The 20,541-nt window shown below is 40.6% G+C and overlaps 1 protein-coding gene across 6 annotated transcripts in view; it reads left to right on the top strand.

The window, feature by feature from the left end:
* Rab27b (RAB27B, member RAS oncogene family) overlaps positions 1–20,541 on the top strand; it is a 151,343-nt gene that overhangs the window by 120,404 nt on the left and 10,398 nt on the right. For all 6 annotated transcript variants that reach the window (XM_052742455.1, XM_052742457.1, XM_052742458.1 and 3 more), the window contains 3 exons: positions 12,785–12,956; positions 14,434–14,519; positions 19,299–19,402. In XM_052742455.1, coding sequence (XP_052598415.1) covers positions 12,804–12,956; positions 14,434–14,519; positions 19,299–19,402 — 343 coding nt within the window. In that variant the 5' untranslated portion in view covers positions 12,785–12,803. The remainder of the gene's footprint in view (positions 1–12,784; positions 12,957–14,433; positions 14,520–19,298; positions 19,403–20,541) is intronic.

Genomic DNA, 20,541 nt, shown 5'->3' with positions numbered 1-20,541 from the left:
AGGGCTTGATTGGGAATGAGGTCTTTCTCACCACGCCTCTTTCTTCTCTTTTCCTGGAATATAAAGAACAAAAGATCTCTGTTTTCTGTTGCTAGCCCCTATCATCTGTAGATGAACAGGGTGAATTATTTCCCTGCAAATTAACATTATTCCACATTCAGTTAGGAAGCCTGAGCCATGCAGTCTGAAGACCATCGGATGTTTTTGGTTCTGACGACTGAAGAATAATTCCTGGTGAAGGGGTCTTGGGACCAGTGTTTATCTAGTTCACGTTGTTGCAGGAGTTGATTCCAAGAGTTAGTGTCTTGGTCCTCAGGGGTGGTGGTTGTTTGGAATTTGTGATGCTGGGTAAAGGAGAGGATGAAGCAGAAGCTAAGGGATTTGCAACTAAATCGGAAGTCATAGACACTCACTCCAACATTGGTGTTACAGCTGCACTACATACACCTTAAAACATTTCACAACATCTGCCAGCCAAAACTGTCATTGGCCAACAAACTGTTTACCAGCCCCAAAGTTAAACAATGTGGTAGTGGTCGTGCTGAGAACCATGCTGTCTTGTCAGAACATCAGAACCCTGCCAGGTTCTGAATGAGAAACTATGAAACTACCTTATGCTCTGTTCCAACTAAACTTTAAAATGCACCAAGCATCCCAACAGTCCACCAGAGTTGTGTTTCAGGGCACTAATGACAGTTTAGGCCACCAGGAGCAACTGGGGGCTGAATGGTAACCAAGACTGTGTTACAGATGTTGTATACAGGAAAGTGTTAGGTGGATTTAAGGGATGGTTAGTTGATTGGGTTATTGCTAAGAAGTAAACCATGGTCTTAGTAACATGGTTCTTAGTAATTAGTAGACAATTGTCTCCAGTCAGAGCTCCAGCAGGGCCCTGAATGGCTGAAATCATCTAGTGCTTTCTTAAGCAGAAGTCAAAGCAACTGTTTAAAACACAGCTTATGTCTTTTCTTGGGGATCTCCATATCACCTTTGTTCTGAGATATTTGCTGCCTTTATTTTAGTTTAAAAATATTATCAAATCTGCACCGATTATTGATTTTGTGGGTCTATTATCTTAATTATATTAGGCTCATACTCCAAAATTCTTATGGCTCTCAATTTTTTCGGAGGACAGGAGTGGAAAAAAAATCAGAGTGCTTGAATATTCAGGCAGGTATTTTACATACCCACAACTGCTGATAACTAGCTTTAGAACAAAGGGCTAAGTAATTCACCGTGTGGGTAGAAATGTCTCCAATCATACTTCTAAACCCAGAGATAGACATCCTAATGCCTGCCTCATGCTAAAGCAATCCAGTCAACCCTTAATTCTGGGTAGCCAACTTCAACGACCCCGGCCACCAGAACACTTTGTACATCAAAACCAAGTCTCCCACACTGGGGCCACATCCCACCCCAAAACTCATTCCAACTTGTTTTTCCCCCTTTCCCTTCTCAAACTCCAGCTGTCCTCTCACCTACTTGGGAAAGCATTTATTCTGCCCCACCCCCATCCCCATAGGAGTGTTTCTCTCCTTTGGATTCTGATCAGTCTCAGAGCACTAAATTTTCTGAAGTAGAATATATTCCAAATAGAATCTCTGACACAAGGATTCTCCTCACTCAAGTTAGGATCAAGAGGTGTGTGTAGTAATCTTTGTCACTTTCTCATCACTGTTAGACCGTAGGTGTTGCAAAAATAAAATCCAGACCCCGAAATTTCCTTTAACCTAAGGTCTACAGACTGTATAGGGTCACTGTGAGATAAGCGTTTTCTATGCTGTGACTTGAGTCCCTGTGGATGGACTCTCTCTCCAACCCAGTGCTCACTACTCACAAGATACTTATGAAATATCAGCTAGAACAATAACCAGCAAATATTATCTTCCCAAATAATTCTGGGAATTTTTATCTTTCTTATTCTTAGAATGCCATGGTTACATGAGCTATCTAAAATTATTTTGAATGTGAAAATTTTAATAACATAACATTCATCTTATTTTCATAGCTATCTGCCCATGAATCCAGAGAAGCTATCTCATTAGGCTGTGTCACATTGCAGAGCCAGAGCTTGTGGTAGATATTTTGATTACGATGCCTTTTTGCAGATAATTAAGCAAAGCAGAAACCTATATGACTTCCTCAATGCAGCAGCCTGCTAGCAAATGAGCCTAATTTTCAACATTATTACATTAATATTTGAGGAGTTAGTAAAGGCTCTTAATAAACAGACATGTAGAAGGAGGGGACCGGGAAGATTTTGGTCACAGTATACAATATTTTAAGAAAGAAGCTTAAGAAAACTATTGCTCAACATGGTTTCTATGGTTAATAATGACATATTTTATATATTTTAAGTGTGTGAGTGTTTTGTCTGCATGTATGTCTGTGTACTATGTGCTTGCCTTGTGTGCAAGGAGGTTGGAAAAGGGTATACGATGCCTCGGACTGGAATTACATACAGTTGTGAGCCTCCATGTGGGTGCTAGGAACTAAACCTGGGTTTGCTGGGAAAGCAGCCAGTGATTTTAACCACTGTGCAATCACTCTAGCCCCACAATGTGTTATACCTTTAATGTTGCTAAAAGTGAATTTAAAATATTCTCATTAGAAACATAAAGATAATTACATGAGTCAATGCATATTAATTAACTCCATTTAGCCATTTCACAATGTGCACATATTTCAAAATATGTTGCACATAATAATTTCATGCAATTTTTGTCAATTAAAGCATGTATGACTGATTTTAGGACACCCTGGTGGAACACTTGCTCAGCATTCATGAAGCCAGAGTTGAGTCCTCAGCACCAAGAAATATCTATTTCAAAACAAAAAGATAACATTAATTTGAACCTGTATCTTTTTTTTCGATTAATGATATTCTTAGAGTTTTCACTTTATAATATAAATTTAATATCTTTTCATTTATGATATGACTCAGCAGCAAAGAAAGTTGGATCATCTGGTTCATAGTGGGTGGCATTTCCTTACCAGAATTCAGATCTACATGCACAGTAGGGGGTGAGGGTGGGTGTTATGCCTTAGGCAGGAGGGTTTTCTCAAAGCAGGCAAATCTGTGAGTCACTAAGTTGGGAATCCCATTTTCTGGTATGAGACTGACTTGAGGAGGCTGTGGCTCTGTACATACATCCTATTGCTTCTGCAATGATTAATCCTCTCACCCTACCACTAGCATTTTTCAGTCTTGAAAGAAATATATGGGATAGATCTTTTGTAGATTGCCAAGAGATTTACTCCTTTTTAATTTTTTTTCTTGTCTCTACCAGAAGTCCAAGTTTAAAGAACCCAGGAAAGTTTTTTCTTCCTTAAAATATTCCTTTAGAATAAATGAGTCATGAAGCCCACTAACCAGGCAAGCCAAAAAAGCTTTCCTGGGCCAATATTCTAGATGTTTCAAAAGTCCTGGAGGCTTGCTTTGTTAAATTGAGACATTTATGTGACAGCTGCTGTACATGTACTGTGAATGAGTGGTTCTGTTGTCTCAGGAGCTGTCTCTTGTTTTCCGTGGAAACAAAGCTTAGACTATCTGAGAACAATGCTGCGTCGCAGGTCCCCATGTCAAGGGAATGGCAACAACAGTTCCCATCAGAAGAAGTCATCAGTCATTGCTTGTGTGCCAAGACTGGAAGCTCACAATCAACTAGAGGAAATTGCTTTAGACCATAACAGGATCAAGTTAGATAAACAGACTCCTTTTTTCTTTCCCGTGGTTTTTCGACACTGGCTGGGTGGCTTGAAGGAGTCATGGGTTTTCAACTGCCAGAAGGAATTGTGGAGTTTCAACTTTTTCTGTCACTTCTACACATGACTCAAGGTGAACCACAACTGATAAGGAAAAATGGGTCCATCTTGGCTGTGGCTCCGTCTTGCCTTAGCAGAGTATTAACCTCTGTGTTCCAGAGTCAGCTTACAGAGGTTCTAATCAGCCTAGAGAGGTGTAGATGTTGGAATCTGAACTCCCTGGAGGATACTGATGGTCAGACTCACTAGGAACACACCAGATCGTGTCCATGTTCAGGTTGCCTTCCAGGGTCACTCTACCATGGTGAGACACCAGCCCATCATCTGTCTCAGACTCTCACTCGGTGTCCTGATCTCCTGCATATACTTGCACAGAGGATTGCTTGTGAAGTTCCTGCCAAATAAAAAAATACTATTTTTATGAATAAGAAACCATTCTATTTGTGATAATCATATAGAGAGTGCACATTATGCAGGCCATTTGCATTGGGTTCGGGGTGTGTATTTTTCTTTGAATATGCATGGAAATTACTAGCAAGTTATTGCATTGTAAGCAAAGATCCATAAATTTAGCTAGGTCAAAACTTACTTGAAAAATAAAATAGCATTTACCCTACTGGGCTTCTAATAAATGGTTTTGTTGAGATATATACAACAGAATAAGCCTTTTGAAGCATTCACTTCGATGGTTTTAGTATATTCACGAAGTTATTCCAATGTCCATTTCTAAATCCAAGAAATTTTCCCCGAAGTTCATACCCAATAGCCATCACTCCCAGTTTTTCCTTCCCCTAGTTCCTGATAAACTGCCTCTATGAATTTATCTTTTCAGGAACTTTCACACAAACAGAATTGTAAACTATGTAGCCTTTTTTTTTTGGGGGGGGGTTGGTTTTTTTTTTTTTTTGAGACAGGGTTTCTCTGTGTAGATTTGCGCCTTTCCTGGAACTCACTTGGCAGCCCAGGCTGGCCTCGAACTCACAGAGATCCACCTGCCTCTGCCTCCCGAGTGCTGGGATTAAAAGCGTGCGCCACCACCGCCCGGCCTATGTAGCCTTTTGCTTGTGGCTTCTTTCACCAAAGATTTTCAACTTTTCTGTGTGATAATGGCATGTATACATACCTCATTCCCTTCTTCTGACTAAATAACCTTCCATCATGGACATAGCACATTGCCTGTACACACCCAATGGGGGACCATTTGGTTTGCTTTCAGTTTGGAATTACCAAGAATAATTATTTTATGAACATTTGTGTATGTCCCTACCAAGTTTCCTTTTTATTACTAGATCTGTTCATAGTCCAAAATAAGAAATTACATCAGATAAAAACTACCTAATAATGGCAATTTTCTTTTACTTATAAGTTAAAATGAGTGAAAATGAAATAATATTCTTCTAAAAATGATCCAATTGTGATTAAAATGAAACATTGAGAAATGAACAAATTGATCTTTGCCTTCATCTCTGCCTTACTGATGATTTCAGTATCTTTATAATCTCTTAAATTTAAATAATAAACTCAATAAATACATATTTAATTTTTTTTTGGAATTTATAGTGTGGTGGTTTGGATGAAAATGGCCCCCTGAGGCTCATGGGGAGTGGCAATATTGGGAGGAGTAGCCTTGTTGGAGTAGGTATGGCCTTCTTAGAGGTTTGGCTTTGAGGTTTCAGATGCTTAAGCCAGGCCAAGTGTCCCACTGTCTCTTCCTGCTGCCTGAGGATCCTGATGTAGAACTCTCAGCTGCCTCTCTAGCACCATTCCTGCCTGCACACTGCCATGCTTCCTACCATGATGATAATGGACTAAACCCCTGAACTGTAAGCCAGCCCCAATAAAATGCTTCCCTTTATAAGAGTTGCCGTGGAAATGGTGTCTCTTCATAGCAATAGTAACCCTAACTAAGACAGTAAGCGTATATGATTTCAAAGCATGTCCTTTCTATTGTTTTGATAAACACCATGTCTGAAATCAGCTTGGGAAGGAAAGGGTTTATTTTGTCTTATACTTCCAAGTAACAGCCCATCATGTAGGGAAGTCAGGGCAGGAGATCAAGGCTGGAACCTGGAGGCAGGAACTTATGCAGAGACCATGGAGGAACACTGCTTACTGGTTTGCTCTCCATGGCTTGCTCACCTTGCATCCTCATACCATCTAGGACCATCTGAACAGGGGTAACATCTTCCATAATGGGTTGGGTCATTCAATATTAACCATTAATCTAGAAAGTGCTCCACATATGTGCCCACAGTCTAATAAAGGCAATTCCGTAATCAGTTTTCTCTTCTTGAATGACCCCAGCCCAGTTTGTTTTAAATTGGCACCTAACCAACACAATACTATAAAACTAAACCAAACTAAAGGGGTACTTTAGAAAAAATAATTTATAGAGTAAAAAAAATTGACTTACAAATGAATTTAATATGTACAAATAATAACATGTCAATATAAATGTGTACTTGTAAAGCCTCTCAGTTGGAATTTCTAGCCTTTATTGCAAGCATAAGCCAAGTTTCGAAGCTCAATAAATTATTAGTTTATTAAATTATATATGATCTCAGATAAAAAAATACATCTGTTTACTTTTTTCAAATAGAAAAATTCACTCCTGTTAGAATAAGGCTCATTTAAGTTAACAGAGACATATAGTTTAGTCTGAACCTTTGGTATAAGCTCACATTCATTAATCCTAAGTAATTTTTCATCTGAAATGAAAATGAATTGTGATAAACCTTTCTAGCATTAAAATAATGCTGACGAATCCACTAAATAAAAAGTAGCTTGTAAAAGGAACTTCTCCTTTGAAGCATATTTCTGTTTCATTCATTCATGGGCTAGATGCCAAGTTTTTCAGCCATCCGTAATTTGACTCTGACATTCTGGACACAAAGTAGCTCTGGAAATGAATGCTTCAAGATCAGATAGTTGGAACCCTTCTTTGACTATCATTCAGGAAGTGAAGCATGGTCTAGGAAAGTTTCACAAGCTAATATAGATCTGCTGGAGCCCCACACAGCCAATCAAATATAGATTACTGAAGAAAGTATTTTGAAATGATCTACACTGAGTGTAAATGATATCATGCATGCTTTATTTGCTTACTGTTTTTAAATTTCCAAAGCACCTTGGGAGTATTCAATTGTTCTTGATTAATTGAATAAGTTCAAGTCACAAGGTCATAGCTTGTCAGAGCATTCTTGAGATTGTTATTTGGTGGACTGGCCAGTAAATTTAACCCATATATTACCCCTGATTCTGGTCACTGTAACTCCCTATTCTCAGCACTGTGCAAACAAGAGGTGCCAGTGAGTATGTGCTAAATGATGTGTCCTCAGAACTATGCAGACAAGAGGTACCAGAGAATGTATTTTAGATGAACAAAGAAATACTTCCCTGGAGGATCCCTCTTCTCCAAGCCCCAGCTTGTTTTAGGCCAACTTCATAGGTTCTGTGTGAGTACAAATCTTATCTTTAAAACATGTAGTACTTTGAGAATTTATCTTCCAAGGATCTCAAAATAGTTCTTTTAAGATAAAATATTCAATTGAGGGAAGAATTATCATCAAGGAAGCTTCCTCCTAGAGTGGCTGGGAACAAATACTGAGAGCCACAGCCAGATAATGTGCAAAGAGACCTTAGAACACTCAGTTCTAAATGGGGTGTCTCCATCAAACATCTCCCCTAAGGTCTCAGAAAACCTATAGAAAAAAAGGAGATGAAAAGATTTTTAAGAGCCAAAGGGAATTTTAGACTTTTTTTAAAGTGAAGATTGTATGTGTGTGCGCGCGTGCATGCATGTGCATGCATACACTTGTGTGCATGCACATATGTGTTCCCAGAGGCCAGAAACAGTGACAGGTCTCTTGGGGTTGGAATTACAGGAATTGGTTAGCTTGTTGATGTGGGTGCTGGGATCTAAACTCTGGTCCTCTGGTAGAAGTAGTAAGTGCTCTTTGCCTCTAAGATCCAGCTTCAGGTTTCTTTAACTCTTGCACTTGAGAAGCAAAGGCAGAAGTCTCTAACTGGAAAGTACCACAATGACCATTAATCTAAATGCCTATCTCACAGAGATACAGGAATCCATGTGATAAATTTTAGAAGGAACCCATTTTTATCAATTACTTACAAAATTAGTCATGAAAGTTTTGCTTTAGATTGGAGGAATGCAAATATATTCATTTACTCAACAAATATTCTTGGAGTACTTTTGTTGCACCATTGTCCTGGGCTCTGGATCCAGCAATCAGTGATCCCCTCTAGGGAAGAGTACACCAATTGTCAGTGCCAACAGCCTTGAAAACATATGTTCAAGTTATATGGACTCCATGGGCTATAGTTAGGAATATATGTACATACAAATGCATATATGAATGCAATACAAATTTATGAAAGAGGTTGAAGCCTCGTGGGCTTTCCCAGTCTCATTTGGCATATTCATTGGTGTTATCCACCACACAGTCTCACATCAAACTCCCTAATCCTTGGCTTTTACATTCTTTCTGTCCTCTCCTCTGCAATGTTGCTCCTCTACAATGTTCCCTGAGCCTTAGGAGTCTTTTGTAGATATATCCAACAGGATTGGGCTCCACAACTCTGCATTTCAATTGGTTTGGTTTTCTGTAACGGTCTGTTTGTTGGAAAGATGTTTCCTTGACAAGGGGGGAAGACTATCTTATCTGCCGGTACTCCATTTCTAATTATAGTAAAGGAGGAAAAGTCTTGTCCTTTGGCTCAGCTGGAAATCAGTAGTCTGTCCTGCAAGTCTATCGTCCTCTCTGGTGTCTTTACATCTGAGCACTGAGGTCCAGGTAATTATTTGTTTTTATTGCTGGCTTTCAGACACTGCAGAAGCTGTGGGAGGGATGTATTTGAGATCTTTTTCCTCCTCTTCCTTCCCCTTGTTGTCCCTTGAAGGGCTCTAGGCACAGCACCCCATCGTCTGTCCCTCTCTGTTCCCCTGGCTCTGTGGCATAGCTGTGACACTGTGATAAAGACCAAGAACCAGACTTGAGCTGGAAAACAGTACAGTCTTCTGGCTTTTTGTCCTTTTTAGACCAGTAGAACCAAGAAACGGCAAGATTACCCATTTTCGTACAGAAAAACAATGTTGTTAAAACATGTCAGCTTTTGATCCTTTCCAGATAAATTTCTATCCCAATTCTTGGAAAAGGAGACCTTACCAAGGCTTTATTTTTCTTTGTGCTGCTGTGTTTACCTGATAGGAAAAAAAAAATCTGCATCAATCATTTTAGGACTCAGAAAGTAGGGTGGTAATAAAAAGAGAAGCAAACCAAATGAATTTTAGAGGTACAGATATAAATGTACATATAAATAAATGTGAGAGAGAACAGAATTTTAATATTCTCAAGAGAAACTTAAAAATGAACCTCTAATTCTTATTTTAATAGGTCAAAGAGCACATTGGAAACACTGAGTAAATGTTTTCCACAGTGCCAGGCTTTGTAGTCATTGTATATGGTATTTGTGTCCAGTGCCACAGTATGTCCAACACTCTTCATTTATAGAGCAGAGGCAATGTGGGCCACAGTGAAACTCTTCCCGGGTAGCCGGTACTGCCCACACTGGATTAGATCTTGATTTGGAGGCAGCCCTGGTATTGCCCCAGGCAGGATGTATACAATGAACAAAGAATACACACATTGGCTACCAGTTAGGAACACATGTTACGTCATGTAGTTGGCAAGTGGTTAAGAGCTTCGTAGTATAAATGGGCAGTAAGCTCCCATGCAGTGGTTCCCTGGTTCTCACCTAGTTTGGATCCTTGCTGTGCTGTAAGATTGCATGCTAGTTAATCTTTCTCTAAGATCCACTGAATACCATACTCCACAAAGGCTACTGCTTTGGATGACAAGTACAATGTTGATTCCATTCATTCGTCAATCATGTTCTAGTCTGGAAAGCTATGTTGTAATTTTCTTGTTTGGTTTTTGTGAGATTTTATTTTAAATTCATTTTAGTTTTTAGAGACAGGGTCTTTTATATCCCAGGCTGGCCCCAAATTCACTCCATATCCCAAGATGTTCTTGAACTTGTGATCCTTCCTACTCTATCCTTCCCAGTGCTGGGATTACAAGTGTGTACGATTACAGCCAGTTTTATGCAGGGCTTGAGAGTGAACCCATTCATCTCAGGCAAGCACTGGACCAGTTGAGCTACATCCCCAGATCCCCTTGCATTCATTCTCACCTTTTAAGTGCACCCAAACTCGGCCAGAAGCTCCATTGTGATGTATATCCTTTTAGGTTTCATCTTTATGTTCAATACTCATATGCTGATGGATTTTGTTTGAGATTTAGTCTCTCTTATGACTGTCAACAATAAAGTGAAATAATATAGGAAATGTGAATAAAATTTAGATTATGCTGATACACTCTTTTAACTCCATCCTTTTCATTTTTCCAGGGAGCCATGGCACCTTCTAACTTTACTTTCTATTTAGGTATTCAGTAGCTCTAGTTCTGTCCCTCTATAGCTTAGACCTGGGAAAGATGGTGGCAGTCGTCACCTTTATCTTAGAATAAATTTAAGTCTTCATTTTCCCAGGGGAAAAAAAATGAACAAGCTGTTAATAAAATGATACTTAGAGAGAATATAGAGAGATGATAATGCAGGCCTCCAGTAGGGAGCATCATTCTGTTTGGGCACCAGTGTGGCTCCAAGACTGAGAGCAGCAGCAGATTCAACCACAAAGCTCTGATTTAGAGGCATCAAGTTTAGGAGTTGGTAAGTATATGCAGTCTCCTACAGCAGATATCTCCAACAGGAGTCTGGTATCCTTGGTTGTCTGTGCCCTTTCACTAAGGAAGGCTAGCTGCTGATGGGTGCACATGCTTCCTAAGCCATAATCATACTTTGTCTAGATAGTTTAAAAAGAAAACAAAAGTCTTTACAGTCAGAAGACTCAGCAAGTTCTATTCAGTGATGAAGGCAAATTATGTGAGAGGCATATGTAAGGACAACATGATATGAATGGTACTATCTCAAAAAAAGATTCTTTAATGAAAGAAACACACATTCATAATCAATTCAGTCCTATTTAGCAGAAGCAATGTAGTTCAGATTTAAGGAATTAGCTATATTTAAAAGATGCAATTCTCCAAAGCAATTGAATGATTATTAATTATTTGATAAATAACTCATTATCTTCATCAACTGTTTTACCCAAGAACATAAAATCTTTCATCTTGAACTACTACTTAAAAATAGCAAAATAAAGCATTTTGGATTAAGTTTATGTACACGAAAATCTTGCATATCTACTTCTATTCAGGTGCTTAGTGGTGATTTGAATGGAATCCAGTTTCTCACACATGCATGTACATATGTGACATGTACTAAGGTATGTCCCTATCCCTTTTCATATTTTGTAACACAATCAGGTGAAGTTGCCCAGGAGGAAATTAAAGTTGTGATCCTCCTGCCTCAGTCTCCCAAACAACTGGAGTTACAGACCTACACCACCAGGACATTTTTATATTTTTGAAAAATCACTAGAATGTTTTAGCTCATCTAATAGGCTGTTTTTGAACTGTAATTTTAATCATTGCAGAATAAACTGTTTTAAAGAATAAAATGGCTCCTGGGTTTGTATGAATAGGAATATCTTCTTTTTTTTCTCATAATAGAGCAATGTTTTCCATGTTAGCAAAGTCTTCAAAGGCCTCCCTCTTTATAGTAGGATACAACAAACACATTTCTGTATGCTAGGGGATGTCTTTCTTTACTGTGAGTATACTTTGTTCACATTGGTTAATAAATAAGCTGTTTTGGCCTATGGTAAGGCAGCTTAGAGGCAGGTGGGAAATCCAAGGAAAGTGACAGGAAGAAGAAAGGCAGAGTTTAGAGAGAAGTCAGTACCACCAGGAGAAGCAAGATGTGAAAGTGCCAGTAAGCCATGGCCACGTGGCAATTTATAGATAAATAGAATGGGTTAAGTTATAACAACTAGCTAGCAAGATGCCTGCCATAGGCCATACAATTTGTAAATAATATAAGCCTCTGTGTGTTTACTTGGGTCCCAGTTGCTGCGGGACTGCAGGTGAGAGAGATTTGTCTGGACCGTGGGGGAGGGGGGCAGGACCCAAGAAACCTTCAAACTACACCTGTGACCTATGAATCAGAAAGTTGTAGCAAATCTTAAGTCATGGTAGGAACTTCACAACCATAGAGCAGGATGTCATTCAGACGAGTCACCTTAGAATAACCTCTGGAGATGCATTTGCATTAGCTTAGGGCTGGTCTGCAGTCACAGCCATCATAGCTTCAGGAGAGAAGGGGTCTGTGCACTGGAAGAAAGATGGGTGATGTTTTCACCCAGACAGGAGGCATATTACTGGAATAACCAAAACTATGCCTTGCAATTGCTCTGCTTCTCTTTCGAGGCTTGGAAATCGGTGCTGTACTACTCAACACAGACTGATTCAGAACAGAGGCTTCCTTGTTTGGGGAGGGAAGATTTCTAACAGTTGTTGCTGCAGGATTTCATATCAGTGTTTTCAGGGGCATCAGGCTAGTTGTTAAATTCTTAAGACTAAAAGGGAATATTGTGTATGGATATAATAGACAGCTTCTCCTTTATTATCAGATGCAAACCTTTCCAATTTCTTCATTTCGCATATAGTTGCAATCACTTTCTGCCTTTGCTGCTTCATTTTCCAGTGGGGTTTCCCTTCTTGTGTCTCCTTCCTCTCCCTAGGACCACACTGCTAATACTCAAGAGACTTGTTTTGGAAACAAAAGTCCTTGACTTTTTAAGGTCTATTATTGTGGTGCCAATGTCTATTATACAAATGCTTGATATTATATACCCTGATGTAAAGTGATAAAACAGCAGGCATACCCTCATAATTGAAGCTACTTTGACCAAGTTATTTCAGGATTTCGGCACAATAGAGGCATTTGGTGTTAATGTCATTAATTAAATGTATGTTGCATTCTGATAGCAGACAGAGGAAATCAACTTCAGCTGTATCATATTTGCTCTTCTCCTGTGCAGGCTCGCCAAGACCATCACTATGACTGATGGAGATTATGATTATCTGATTAAACTCCTGGCCCTTGGAGACTCGGGAGTAGGAAAGACAACATTTCTTTACAGATACACAGACAACAAATTCAATCCCAAATTCATCACTACAGTGGGAATAGATTTTCGGGAAAAACGTGTGGTAAGCTTTTGACTATACTCTTAACCTTTCTACTTATTCTCTTGTATCAAATACGAATTGAGAAATTGTGTTTATTGTACTTCAAAGTGTCTGAGTTTTTTTGTCACATGAAACTCAAAACTTCAGAATGTTATTTATTACATTTTCAACTACCAGTAACATTTTGATAGAAAAATATTGAGTGACACTATCTGTCTTCAAAAGCACACTAAAATAAATGAGTTGTTGAATTTGTGGATAATGTGTTTTCTGTGAATTCTTAACTAATCTTTCAAATTTTGACTTATTAAAGTACTAGAAGTATTAATTCATTGGTCCAAGGTAAATTTCTTAGAAAATTGAAGGATTTATTTCCTTACTCCTAACAAAGAGGTTAAAAGTATGATTGGCAAATAGCTGGAACACAAGATTTATAAGTTCTTGCTGCATTTTTATTTCTGTGTAGCCTCAGCCATCAATCACTGGCTTGTTATGAACAGAATGTGAGACCCATCCATGCTATTTTCCATGATAAGGGAGCTTAAGTGAGAATCACAACACCATTTCCTTCTCCCATGCTAGACACTAATGACAGGAAGGAGGATATTGTGACATGTGAGGCATGTAGCATAGGCACATAAGCTTAGCCAGATTTCCTGCCACCCATGGTATTCTTGACTGCCAAGATCAATGTGCCTTCCAGTTGATGTCACAAATCCCAAAGGGAAATGCTTGGTGGAAAGCCACTGTATGAAAGTTGATTCGCTTCCTATACCTTAACTGAGAGCCAATAGAGTGTGGACAGCTCTGCTTCCAGCAACTCCAAGATTCTTCTGACTTCTCCCCTTAGCAATGCCTACCAATCTAGGCAGAAATATTGCAAAAATGTGCCTATAAAACATTTCCACTAAGCCATGAACATTATCTGCAAAGACCCTCTAAAGAAGAGGCTAAAAGACAGAGTCCGAAGTGTCCTAACTCAACCCCCTGAGAAATTCTGTGTTCATTTTCTAACCTAAGTCATCTTGAAAGTCAATTCTCTGCTAAAAGATAGCCAGGTACTTATGAAGCAAGTTTTATTTAAAATGGTTTTCCCATTTGTAATTTCATTTAAGTTTATTACAGCTATAAAATATGAAAGGACTGTGGTCTCAATTTGTCGAAGTTAAAAAAAAAATAGACTCAGTAGTTTAAATGAAAAGTTGATTTTTGAACCTGGGCTTTCATCCTGATCTGGTGTCTGCTGCTTCCATGAGGAAATGACAGAAGGTGTCTAATTTAAGCTTGCAGTATGCTTAAACTGTGTTGAAAATCATACTGTACTTGACATTTCAAAGTGAGATATATGTGATACTTGGGGAGAAAATAAAGCAAATATTTATTCTGCACTATGAACTTTGATTATCGTAATCAACGAAAACACTCTGGGTGAACCCAGAGAACTACAATGTTGACAAAATCCAAGGCGTTATTAACCGGGGAGGATTGTGTTTTTCAGGTTTACAACACACAAGGAGCTGATGGGTCTTCAGGGAAAGCGTTTAAGGTACACCTGCAGCTTTGGGACACTGCTGGACAAGAGCGGTAACGGGAAATTACTTTATTTCTAGCTACCTATAACTTAGAAAACACTGAAGGATGAACATTGTAGATGAACCTCAAAAACATGGTATCCAACTTTTCTACCAGTTTCAAAATAGATAGCTATGCCCAGTGTGGTAGTACATTCCTATAACCCTAGTGCCCAGGAGTCTGAGGCAGGAGGATGGCTTCAAGTCTGGGCTACAAAATGAGAGCAACTTTTTCTCAAACTAAACAAACAAAATAAAACAACTAATGGGCATTTGTATCAGGAAATAAAAGTCTGTGGTTTCTAGTTCGTTATTCACACTAGTACTGTATAGATAGCGCAGATCCGAACAATTGGAGGGGAGTAAATCTACCTTCATACTTCCTAGTGAGGAGAAATTTCTCAGATATACTCCAGTGAAGATTGAGAATTAGCATTGTTGCAAGAGCTGATCACAGACAGAGTTGAAGAGAAGGTGTTTCACCCTCCCTGTCTTTCTGGTCTCTCACCCATATTCTCTGTTATACGCTTGGTAACTGCCTTTTCTCACTCAGTGTTGGCTCGCACCATTACTTGATATCTAGAATATTTTTTTAATTAAGCTCTGTGTATGATGCGCCTGCATTTTCAGACATATTATGTATGATGTACGCATCTACATGTGTGTATACATGGCCATGTGTGTGACTGCGGGCGTGCATGGGCCATGACATGTGTGGGAAGGTCAGAGAACAGCTTTGAGTATAGGAGTGTGTAGGTCTTCTTCATCTTTTCCCATGCTGAGATAGAGGCTCCTGCCTTGTTAGTCACTGATGCACTTGCCAGGTCAGCTGGCCCAGGAGCATCCTGGGATCCTCCTGTCTCTCCTTCTCACCTCATTGTAGGAGCACCTAGATTACAGATGCACACTACTATGTCTGGCTTTGCATGGGTTCTGGGGATCCATAATGATCTGCCTATGCTAGGAGCACATTGCCCACTGAGCGATTGCTTCAGGCCTAGAACCTCTTTCCCACCTTCCTAACCTTCTTTCTCCAGCCTTGGCTCAAATTCCACCTCCCCAGTGAAGCCAGTAACAAATCCCCACTTTCTTTTGAACTCCAGTGACACCTATATTCTGCCACTAAAACGCTACTCCATAGATGCTATGTCACCATTTAATAAGATAACTTTTCCATTATTTTTAAATCTCTCACTGCCCTTTATCGACTCGCTCGTGGCCATCTTTTCCCAACAAAGCTGTGAGCTGCATAAGGGCGGAATTCTTCCTAGTCTTTCCACCTCATTTCTGCTGTCACATGCAAGATAGCAAACAGTATATCGCAGCATGGATTGCTTGGAGCTTGCAGTGATATTCCATTATTCAATGAAAACATGTTTCTTTGGGACCCAATTTCCAAGTGTTAAAGACCCACATCTAATAAAACTGTCTACTATCAGATTGAATAAAAGTGGCGACAGAGTGACAGCAAAGATATGTAGGAGACATCTTGCCCCCAATTCTGCATCATATGTCTTAGAATGCTGATGCTTGTAAACACCCATATTTTTGAAATGCATCCAAAATGTTCTCGCTTTCAGTGAGTGTAAACGCCAGGAGAGGTGGCGGGCCCTCTCTGTTAGCTTTTTTGACTGTGCATTCCATTTACACACACCCTTCAACACTGCTGGTTCTTCTGAAGTCACTCCTCATAAGAGTCTCTTTTCATGTGTCAGTTTTGTTGTCACAAAGATGTATGTTTTATAGACCAATTTAATTCATTTTTGAAGAAGCAATACGGAAAAAAAAATGTGGTTCCCATATGTCCTTGCACACGATATGTCAGCCTTGCATGATGGCCGACTTCTCTCATCTGTCCCCTTAATACAGCTGCATTGTAGGGGAATGGGATGAGTTGTCTTAGTAGCTCTTGGCTTATTCATCCCTTAAGAATTTTGCATGCTGTGGGTATAAGGTGTAGCTAAGCAACAAGATAAACAATACCACAAACCTCAGCCCTATGCCTTGGGGCTTCTGGCAATATAATCCAGGTAAGGGTAGTGGTCATTGATAAAAAGTCAATGATAGGAAAGCAGGAAAATACATAATCCTATGTGAACATAAAGAGTCTAACCCTTGAGCCCCCTCTAGGGATATACAACAATAAGGAGCCTGATTCTGGGGTCTGTTGCTTTTTATGGTCTTAGCTTTTCCCACCTGAGCCACTGACTAGGGTGAGATGGGAAAGGAGTATGTGTAACTGGGTATTAGGTGCATTTCTTCCACGGAGTAACGGAAGGAAGGGTGACAAAGGACGACTGATCCAGGATGTTAGCCAGCTCCACAGCAAGTGTCCTGTCTGTCTGTGCTGCTGTTTAGTGAGGAAAATGTTGCTTCAGTCAGATGACACAATAAACATGCTTTTTAACTACTTCATCATTTGCTGTGGGCAATGAGGAAAATAACACACAGGCTTGTCCTTCACACACATACACACACACACACACACACACACACACACACACACACACACACACACGGATCACTTTTCTCAGCCACATCAGTACAATGATTAAGAAACAGCTTTGTGGGCACAGCTTTTCTGCAGAGGGAACTATTACAGAATGCCTGTGATCTCTAAGAGCTGCCAGGAAGAGGCAGAAACAGACCCACATGGAAACAAAATGAGTAATGCTTTTGGTTTTTATAATCTACACCTTTGCGTTTCAGAAATGCTGTGCAAAAGCAATGATTGATTTATCTCTTCCCTCATGCTTCAAAGAACCGTTCTCTTTTGATGTTGTTTAAAATCTGTAAGAATAGCGAACCTTTTACTGTACTCTATCTTTTTCTTATTTTCTTTAATATCCAAATGCACTTTGTAAGTAAATAGCATGTTCTGGGCAATGAAAACAGGCTGTGTTCTCAATTGGAAACACAGCTCCTTTTCCCTTAGAGCTTACAGATGAGTGTAGACATTGGGCAAGCAATCAATCTCAGCATGGCCCCGGGACAAGTGTCAGGAGACAGAAGGTGGTAAGTGAGCCCTCTAGGAAGAGGCTATTCCCAGAAGGCTCCAGGAGGAAGCAGTGTTTCCTCTGGTGCATTACGTTTGCACTCATACACAATGCATGAGGGAGAGTAATCCAGCTAAAGGACAGGCAGAGGAAGAGGAAAGACTAATGTGAGGCAACCCGCGGAACAACCAGCGTGTGAGGGAGCCCGGGGGGACAGTGAACTTTCTCAGAACCGAGAGAAGATTAGCATGCCCGTGGGTAGTAGGCAAGAGAGGAAGCCTAATGATAGACGGGTGAGGATCCTGCAAAGTCTTGATGGCTGTAGTGCGGTGCTTTGGTGCTATCCTAGGAGCCATGCATCATCATTAAAATGTTGTTAGTGAAAGAATCACAAAATCAACAGGAAGAAATGCGAACTCCCCCAAACTAGACATAGGAAGCTTACTAAGACGGTAATTGGGGGTGAGCCATCATGGGTGTGAAGCTAGTGGAGCAGGAGATCGTGTAATGAGGTGAGCCAGTGAAGGAGCAGGTGTTGATGATGCACAGGCAGTGAGGAGGGAAAAGAGGAAAAGGGCTGTGCCACCGACAGGGTGAGACCGCCCTTGCCAGAAAAAGAAGACAGGAAGGAGAGCAGCTGAGTTTGGGATGGATGCCTGAGTTTTGTCTATGTGGGAAAGTCTCTAAAGCATGAATTCAACAGACAGCAAAAAGCTATCTAGCTATCTTGGGTTGTTCAACATATAGGCTACAATGAAGCCCGGGGAGTAAATGACATCTTCCAGGGTGTGTGCATAAAATGAGAAGGGTCCAGAATAGAGCTCGGAGAAAACCAACATGAAATAGCTACCAAGTAGACTAAAATGAGAGACCAAAAAATTAGGAAACCATGGAGGAGAGCAAATGCCGCACTTCTCGATTTCAAAGCTGGGCGCCTTTCTGACGTTCCATTGTTAACTTCAGCCCTTCCCTGGTCCCTGTGTGCATTCTCCAGTTCTGCCCCGTGCTGACGTCATTGTGGGTCTCAGCCTATCTTTATCTTCACTAAAGAAGTCAGGGCAGGAGCAAGGGAGGGGATCAGTGAGTGTGCGTCTTAGCATTTGTATAATAGCATACTTCCAGAATCCTACACTGTGAATAAATATTCTCACTTTCTTTCCCCATGACCCAAGTTTCTCCTTTGTCCTTCCTTCAGTCCCCCATCATCTTCCTCTTCCTCATGACTCACACACCCACCTGAGGGAGACTCTCACCCCAAAGGGTGCTTTAAAAAGAGTTCATCAGCTCTTCTAGTTCTGAACTGCAGCATGCTTTGCATGCTCACAGAGGTTCTCATTCTCAGGCTGATGATATGCCTGCTTTTCTTCTGGCCACAGACAAGAAAAATTGAAAATTCTAAGGTAAAGTCCACTATCAATGGGCTAAGATTTTAATTGTGGCGCAGAAGAAGCCATAGGCGAGAGAGAGAGAGAGAGAGAGAGAGAGAGAGAGAGAGAGAGAGAGAGAGAGAGAGAGAGAGAGAGATTCCAAGAGGCTGTGGTGGCAAGTTAGTGATTAAATGGAACTCTATTATCAGCACCATGGCACCATAGAGCCTGAGAGTGGTCTTTAAAAAATAATTTGCAAGCAGATCTTCTCTCCCTGCCCTACAGCCGTCTTCTGGCCTAGTCTCACATGTCCACCTAGAAAGACATGTGCATGCTATAGAGACAGCATGTATGTGTGGGCAACATTGTTGTTTGGCCTGTGATTATGAGTTTGTGGACTGAGAAACAGTCACTGTGCTTTGTCGGCAGGTTCCGGAGTCTCACCACCGCCTTTTTCAGAGACGCCATGGGCTTCTTGTTAATGTTTGACCTCACCAGTCAGCAGAGCTTCTTGAATGTCAGGAACTGGATGAGTAAGTGGGCTGAGTAATACATGTGGACAGCTTCTTTGGGACTTGGCAGCTCTGTTTGCTTGTTTGCCTTGTGGAAACGCAGCCACAGATTAACTCTGAAAAGACGTGAGCACAGTGTACCCTGTGTCGTCTTCAGAGTGGTGACTTTTGTATCAATAAGCAACACGGGTTAGAATTCTGTTTTCCTTTGACTCTTCCTAGAGAAGCCTATGAGACTATCTCAGGACTAAGGGTTTTAGCATTCTGGTTAAGCAGCCATTGCTTTCATTTGTCCAATAAGACATGAGGATTTTTGACAAAGTGAAAGATAACGTGTATAGTATTAAATTTGAATAGACAAGACAGAGAACATCCATAGTGTTTCCTGGGGGGTGGGGGTGGGGGGGACACTGGCATCTAGACATGCTTAAGGGTGAAAGGGTTAACTAAACTAGGAACTACTCCAGAGAACAGCCAGCCATGTTGATAAGGCATGGCTCTGGAATCACCCAGCTCACACAAGGTTTTGCTTGAATAAAATGTTGTTAAAGGAGGATGAATAGGATGCTCCATCAGCTGGAATGCTTGCTGTGTAAGCTTGAGGATTTGCGTTCAGTCCCCAGAACCCACACAAAAGTGGCAACAGTGGTAGGCTGCAGTTCTGCTCCCAGCACTAGAGAAGTGGAAACAGGAGATTCCCCGGAGCTTCATGGCCAGCCACTGGATCCACAAGGTCTGAGAGGCATCTCAAGAAACAAGTAGACAAATGATACCTGAAGAATAGAATGGTTGAATTTTGATCTCCAAATGCAGGCATATCCGTGTACATATACATCTATACACACATCTGTGCACATACACAAGAATAAATAAACAAGTTGTTCAAACATGGAGACAATCTAACTATAGGAATCTCCAGCCTCCCTCCCTAGCTCCTTTCTCACCACCCATCAGAGTCTGTGACTTCATACTTAGCTCAGAATAAAAGCCGAAGTCCTTCAGCTACATCCAGGCCCACTGTGAAGCATGACTAGTCCCTCCTTGTGAGTCTCTAATCACTGACGCTCAGCCACACTTCAGAATAGTGAAGCTCTTCTTCCTAACCATCTTTGCCCTTCCTGTCCCCTCTGCCTGGATTTCTCTTCTTCAGTTGACAACCC

Source organism: Peromyscus californicus, unplaced genomic scaffold (genome assembly GCF_007827085.1).
Source record: "Peromyscus californicus insignis strain IS unplaced genomic scaffold, ASM782708v3 Scaffold_17__1_contigs__length_78620276, whole genome shotgun sequence".
In the NCBI taxonomy this organism is placed as follows: domain Eukaryota; kingdom Metazoa; phylum Chordata; class Mammalia; order Rodentia; family Cricetidae; genus Peromyscus; species Peromyscus californicus.
Note: the sequence above shows the minus strand (reverse complement) of the source record. Positions and strands in the feature narration are given on the sequence as shown.